The sequence below is a fragment of the Eucalyptus grandis genome, chromosome 1, assembly GCF_016545825.1.
Source record: "Eucalyptus grandis isolate ANBG69807.140 chromosome 1, ASM1654582v1, whole genome shotgun sequence".
Lineage (NCBI taxonomy): Eukaryota > Viridiplantae > Streptophyta > Magnoliopsida > Myrtales > Myrtaceae > Eucalyptus > Eucalyptus grandis.
The window spans coordinates 41,838,018-41,844,549 of NC_052612.1; the positions used below are offsets into that span (position 1 = coordinate 41,838,018).

The window sequence follows — 6,532 nt, forward strand, 5'->3', positions numbered from 1 at the left end:
TTCAATGGGATTAAGCAACTGATATGTATAACCTACATTTTTATAGGTTAAAGAGAGGACCTAGGAAACCCTAATTAATAGTGTATCAACTGAGTCATTCTCATTATAGGCTTCAGTTAAACACAATTACCTACTTTACTGCTTAACTAGACCCATTATTAATAGATGCCAATACACAATTCAATAAGATCACTCTAGGGTTTAACAAATATTATAACTTGATTATTTAAAATAGAAAACTAATTAATTAATGTAAGCCTATTTTATAGAAAATTTCCAACATCTTCGACAGCACACCCATAACCACGTTATTCTACCTGCAAAGCCGTCGATATCACATCTTGAATAACCACCTTTATCCTTATCTTCTTGTTTTTGAGCAATAATTGATACCGGTTCATCGAAACCTATGATAACGACCTCCTTTGGATCTTTTTGGGCTCACTTTATAAGTCTCAGGCTTATTGAGCCTTATCTTTCACCTTGGCCCACCAAGTCATTTTCGGTGTTAACAATAACATAAGTTTTATAACTTTTATATGACATTTACTTAAGTGTCATAATTTTTTTTTCGATTACTTAAGTGCCATAACTTCTACAAAACACTAATTTGTGTCATAATTTTGAGTTTATCATTTGAGTATCATGAATTTTTAAGAATGTTTACGCAAGTGTCAAAATTTGACTTGGTATGCAACTTGCGATGAACTTTTTTTAACAGTTGTGATACTCAAATGATTGAAAAAAAAATATGGTACTCAAGTAAGCATTGTACATAATACATAAGTTATATTACTCAAGTGATCAAAAAAGAAGTTAGAATACTTAGGCTCCATTCATTTTGTGAAAAAAATAACAATATTTTCTTGTATTTTCCACGGTTTGGAATCTGGTTTGATTATATTGGAAAAATTACCAAAAAAATCAATTTTTTTTTTTTTTTTATTTTTTACAAAGTTAAAATTTTAATTATTTTTTTATTTAAAAAATCAAATATTTATTGTTTTTAATTTCCTTCCTCCTCCTTCCTCTGTTGGCCTCTTCCCTTAGCAATGGCTAGCAGTCCAACGACTAGCCAAGATGTGGGTTAGCAAGCTTGAGGCTCGGCTGATCCAAGCGAGCTCAAGGGCCACCGAGGCCAACGAGCGGGTTAGGCAGCTCGGGCCTTGCCATATCTAGCGAGCTAGGCAAGGCTTGTGCTCAAGCCTCACTGGCCTATGACAAGACTTGACTTGGCCTATGGCAGACGATCGATTGAGGAAGAAGGCAAAAAAAAAAGTGAAAAATATATAAAAAATAATTAAAAATTTGAATTAAAAATAATAAAAAGAAAACATAAAAATAAAAGGAAAAAGTGTTTGATGAAAGTTGGTGAGCTAAAAGAAGATATACAAAACATTTTTCATTTTTTGTATCATAAATCGGTTTCACAGACCAAATCAAATCACCTTTCACAACTCGATTTGTTAGATAGAATTTATTTCATATAGCATTTCACAAATCAATACATATAACATTTCACAAACCATACGCAAAGTTAAGAGCTTTTTGTAATTCTTTTATAAAAAGGTTTTGCAAACTCAATATATATAATCATTTTCAACTTCACTCATCAATCAATACATATAATTAGACATTTCTCGCACCATTTGGGAATCCATTTCACATACTCATAATATCTTGAGACGTATTTCATAGAATGTATTTGAAATCATCCACAAATAACTAAAAAGTAATAAATGCCCAATTCGAAATTATGTATCAAATGCTATGCACTTAACTTTTGCCCTTTAGCCAAATCATATCATGCACATAATGTGTCTCATGGTTTTCATTTTAAAATATAAGTTTATATATTCAAAGAAAAGATAGTATTACTCACTTGGAAATGCCCACAACGTAACTATACACGGCCGACAATCTTGTAATCCTAACAAATAAATAAGAATTGATGTCAAAATCAAATAAAATACCACAACAACTACAAACTGGATGAACTATGCTTAAATGCTAGCAAAACAATTCCCACTCTACAAATGGCAATCCCAAAGCGATTATTCACACTGCTCGAAACGCAGAACTCATACGCGAAACCCTAAAATTCTCCATCTAACCACACCATTGCTCTAAATCAACTCTCATCAAACCCAATCGGTTCATAACGCCATAATTCACCATTTCCATAAAATCCCAAAGTTCAAGACCCCAAAAATCAGCCCCCACTCTTCTCCCTTAACTCCGTCTCTCTTCCCTTTACTCTCTGTCCTCCCCTCCGTTTCTGCGCACAACTCCCTTGGCTCCCCCTCTTCTCTCTCCACTTCTCTTTTCTTTCTCTTGCGTCTGCCATGGCTCGAGCTCGAGTCTGCTCATGGCCGCTTCAGGTCGAGGAGGGACGGTGCGCCGCCGGACGGAGACCGCATTGAGCTTCGTTTGCAGTGAGATGGCTTGAGGCCGAGCTCGAAACTCGAGCGCTAACCAAAGCTCCGAGTTTGAGGTCGAGCAAGTGTTGTCCATGGCTGGCTGCGAGTGTCGTCCATGGTGGACGGGAAGAAACAATACCCAGGAACAGGCGAGGACGACCCACGTGATGAAATCGCATTAAATAAGGAAACCGAAGCCGACCCGACACGCCTACGCGTCCGTTTACAAAACCCATTTGCTCATTTCCTCCTCCCAGTTCCGCGTCCGACCCCGCCTGCTGAAATTCTTCAAGGAAGTTTGGGTTTTTATTTTTCATTTCATCTTCCTTGTCCGTCTGCCCGTTCGGTTGTCGTCCCATAGACCATTTGGGAGATGGGTCTGATCTTCTCGAGCAAGTCCTTGCGTTCCGCCACCCCCCCGCACAGGCCGTGACAGCCATGTATGAGCGTCGGCGTGCTTGTGAGCCCCTTGATCATATGCCCGCCGAACCGCGCAAGGTCCCCGCGAGGCATCGGCGTGAAGCCTCCCGCTTCCGCCTGTCCATGGTCCGGACCCTTTCGGCGTCTCCGCCTTTGGATTGCGAAGAAGAACAGCGTGGCGACGACCAGCTCGTGGCCGCCACCGCCTTGACAATCGTCTTGCTTGAGGACGATGACGAGTCCGACGGCGCTTGGAGCGAGTCTATTACGGAAGGAGGAGGAGAGTTGGTGACGGTGGTGGCGGTTGGAGAAAAGAGAAGTAGAGAGGGAAGAGGGAGAGAGAGCGTCGCAGGCAGAAAAAAAGAGAAGTAGAGAGAAAAGAGGGAGAGAGAGTTGTCGCAGAAACGGAGGGGAGGAGAGAGAGTAAAGGGGAGAGAGACGGAGCGTTAACGGAGAAGTGGAGCCTGACAGGTGGGCCCAAATTTGCCACGTGTCGACTTCTCTATGGTCTTACATTTCGCCTACTCCAACCTACCCAATATTTTCTCACCCCCCTCCAAGTGAAGTGGGGTCCACGCGCCAGTACCGTACCGCGTCAGCCGAACATGGTCCATACGTACATTCGGAGTGTCATCGCAAGCAGCTTTCTCGCGGGAATGACATACGATTCTAGATCGACCGAGAGAGTTCCCGAGTCCAAGATGAGCACCGCCGTCCCCGACCGGAAAGTCCGCATCGTCTCATCCACCGCCGTCAAACCGTCTTCTCCCACCCCTCCCCACCGCCGCACCCTCAACCTCTCCCTCCTCGACCAGCTCTTCCCCGCCGGCTGGTCCCACAGCCTCCTCTTCTACGCCCGCCCCGGCGGCGGCGGCGAGTCGCTCTCCAGCCGCATGCGGGCCTCTCTCTGCGAAACCCTCACCGATTTCTACCCCTTGGCCGGCCGGCTCAGGGGCAGCGCCCGCATCGACTGCAACGACGAGGGCGCGTACTGGGTCGAGGCCCGAGCCGACCTCCGGCTTGCCGACGTCCTCGCCCGGCCCGATGGGACGTTGCTCGCCCAGTTCCTCCCTTCCTCTCACCCGGAGACGTCGCTGTTGGCCGCCATGGGGTGCCTCCTGATTGTCCAGATCACCACCTTCACCTGCGGCGGCGTCGCCGTCGCCGCCTGCGGCTCGCACAAGCTCTTGGACGGGTCCTCGCTGGCGTTCTTCCTCCGGAGCTGGTCGGCGAGATCCGCCGGGAGGCTCGAGGGCGGCCGGCCCCCTCCTCCGAGGTTCCTCGGGGACTCGCTCGTGGGGCCCAAGGAGGTGCCCTTCATGCTGTCGGACTACGCCGGCATGGAGAGCTGCGCGACGCGGAGGTTTGTGTTCCACCGGTCCAAGATTTCCGCCCTCAGGGCCGAAGCGGTCCGCTCTGCTCGGCCAGGCGAGTCGACTCGGTTCACGAGGGTCGAGCTCGTGCTGGCGCTCATCGTCAGATGCGCCCTGGCTGCCTCGCGGTCTGTGACCGGGTCCTCGCGTCACCCGACCCTGCTGCGCCAGATGGTGAACCTCCGGAACCGAATGTCGCCGGCCCTGCGAGACAACGACGTCGTCGGGAATCTCGCCTTCGGCATCAACATACTATACGAGAACAGCGAGTCGACATTCCACGAGCTGGTCTCGAACATCAGGAGGGAAATGATCAGTTTCACCAAGGGAGCTCAAGCGAGCGGGTCCGACAGTGGCGAGCTCATGTCCATAGCGTGCGGGTCGATCGGGAGTAAGTACATCACATCAAACTTATTACGCTAATAAATCAAGCCAATCACGAATCTGCTCATTGTCATCAAACTTATTAATCAAGCCAATCACGAATCTGCTCATTTGTCTCGTCTGACGATGTTAATTGCGATTGCAGCGGCGGGCAACTTCTTCGGAAAATGGAAGGAGGAGTCGAGGTTTTACAGGTGCTCGAGCCTGTGTGGGTTCCGGCTCTACGAGGTCGACTTCGGGTCCGGGAAGCCGGCGTGGCTGACGTCGCTGAGCCTCGCGAAGAACTTCGTGTACATGGTGGACGCGAAGGGTGGGGACGGGATCGATGCGTGGGTGACGCTGGACCGGCGCGACATGGCCGTTTTCGAGCGCGACGAGGAGCTCCTCACCTACGCCACCCCGAACCCCGGCGTCGTGCACCATGTAATGCATCATTCTCGGTTCTGATCGCTGCTTGATGAACGGACCGTGAAATGTTGCTCATTTGAAAATCGAACCTCGTTTGAATTGTCGAGGATAAAAAATGTTTTGTACACGGAATCATATCGAGACGGCAGTTGTCTATAATTCATTTGTTTCATAAAAGATAACTAATCATTTGTAGAGAAAATGATTAGTTATTATTTGTTTGATGACTCTTGGTATTATCAGTTTCATGAAAATCCTTTTTCAGGAATCGATTGATTTTCTGACAATTTCCTGCCAAGTTGAGACAAAAGTTACGACAGATGGAACGGCGACCACAGGATCGGAGCTCAAGTACTTGATGGCTCTAATCTTTTATAAGCGCATTTAAGGTCATCTTGAAGTGGGGCAACTCCAAAAGATCTCCTAAGAAAAGATGCTCTGAATTTTCGAAAGATTTAAAGAGATCTCTAGAACTATGGGTGCGTTTGGGAACCACTTTTGGGAAAAGCCTTTAGGAAAATACAAATACATTTGACTTAAAAGTGTTTTGTAAAATGCAACCGTGTTTGGTAAATTATACTTTGAAAGCTCTTTTTGAAAGTGCTTTGAGCAAAATAGTGTTTGGGAAATTACACTTGCAAATGGAGTTTTGTGGTAAAAAAAATTATAAAAAAAAAAAAAAAATGACCTAAGGCAAGGCGTGCCTTCAACGACCTCCGCGACCGCCGGCGACCTCCGCGACCCGGCGACCTCCTGGCGACCCCGGATCTGGTCGCCGGAGGCCCGTGTCCTGTCGCGCGAGAGGTCGCGCGACCGATCTCGTTCGCCGGAGGTCGCGCGACCTCGCGGCGACCCGTCCGGCGACCGGATCTCGATCGCCACGAGTCCGCGACCTCCGCGACCGGATCTGGTTGCGCAGAGTCGCGCGGCCGAGGTCGCCGCGACGAATCCGGTCGCCGCGAGGTCGCCGCGAGGACCCGCGACCTCAGGTGACTGCGACCTCCGGCGGACCCTCGGCCGAGGTCGCCCGACCCCGAGGCTCGCGACGTCCGGATCACGGTCGCGCGGCCCGGCGAGTTCCGTGCGGAGGTCGCGGTGCGCGGCGACGGTCGCCGCAACGCCGCGACTCGGGGAGGTCGCCCGACTCTCCGACGAAGGGCGGCGAGGTCGCGGCGTCCACAGTGAGCGGTCGTTCGCGAAGAAGATGAACAGTGTTCATCCAAGGGCACGCACCTAAAACCAATAATTCATGAGGACAATTTTGGGAAAAAAAAAAAACAGTGCTCCTTAGCATGCCGAAAATCTTGAAAAGCCCAAGGCAGCCCCCACCTGCCTTGGGCTTTCAGCCTTAAAAATGCTAGCATTTTTGCCTAGGTCCCTTTCAAAGTTTTTGCCAAACACCATTTTTTGTGCCCAAAGGGCTTTGGACTCCCAAGGGCTTTGGGAAGTGGTTCCCAAACGCACCCTATATCCGCGAGACTTAAAACACCATCGATCTTGATTCAATTTAATTGGGATTTAATTGGT

General features: G+C 48.4%; 1 protein-coding gene across 1 annotated transcript; it reads left to right on the forward strand.

Annotated features, from left to right (window-relative positions):
• Positions 1–2,205: 2,205 nt before the first annotated feature.
• Positions 2,206–5,259, forward strand: LOC104443854 (BAHD acyltransferase BIA1). The gene is made up of 2 exons (XM_010057402.3): positions 2,206–4,604; positions 4,743–5,259. The coding sequence occupies exons 1-2, from the start codon at positions 3,446–3,448 to the stop codon at positions 5,042–5,044; spliced, it is 1,461 nt and encodes a 486-aa protein (XP_010055704.2). The 5' UTR covers positions 2,206–3,445; the 3' UTR covers positions 5,045–5,259.
• The last annotated feature ends 1,273 nt before the right edge of the window (positions 5,260–6,532 follow it).

Bases quoted from the DNA above. Each gene is read 5' to 3' on its own strand.
- LOC104443854 (XM_010057402.3), top strand. From the start codon at position 3,446: ATGGTCCATACGTACATTCGGAGTGTCATCGCAAGCAGCTTTCTCGCG. The intron at 4,605-4,742 runs GTAAGTACATCA...TTGCGATTGCAG, and splicing joins AGCGTGCGGGTCGATCGGGA to CGGCGGGCAACTTCTTCGGA.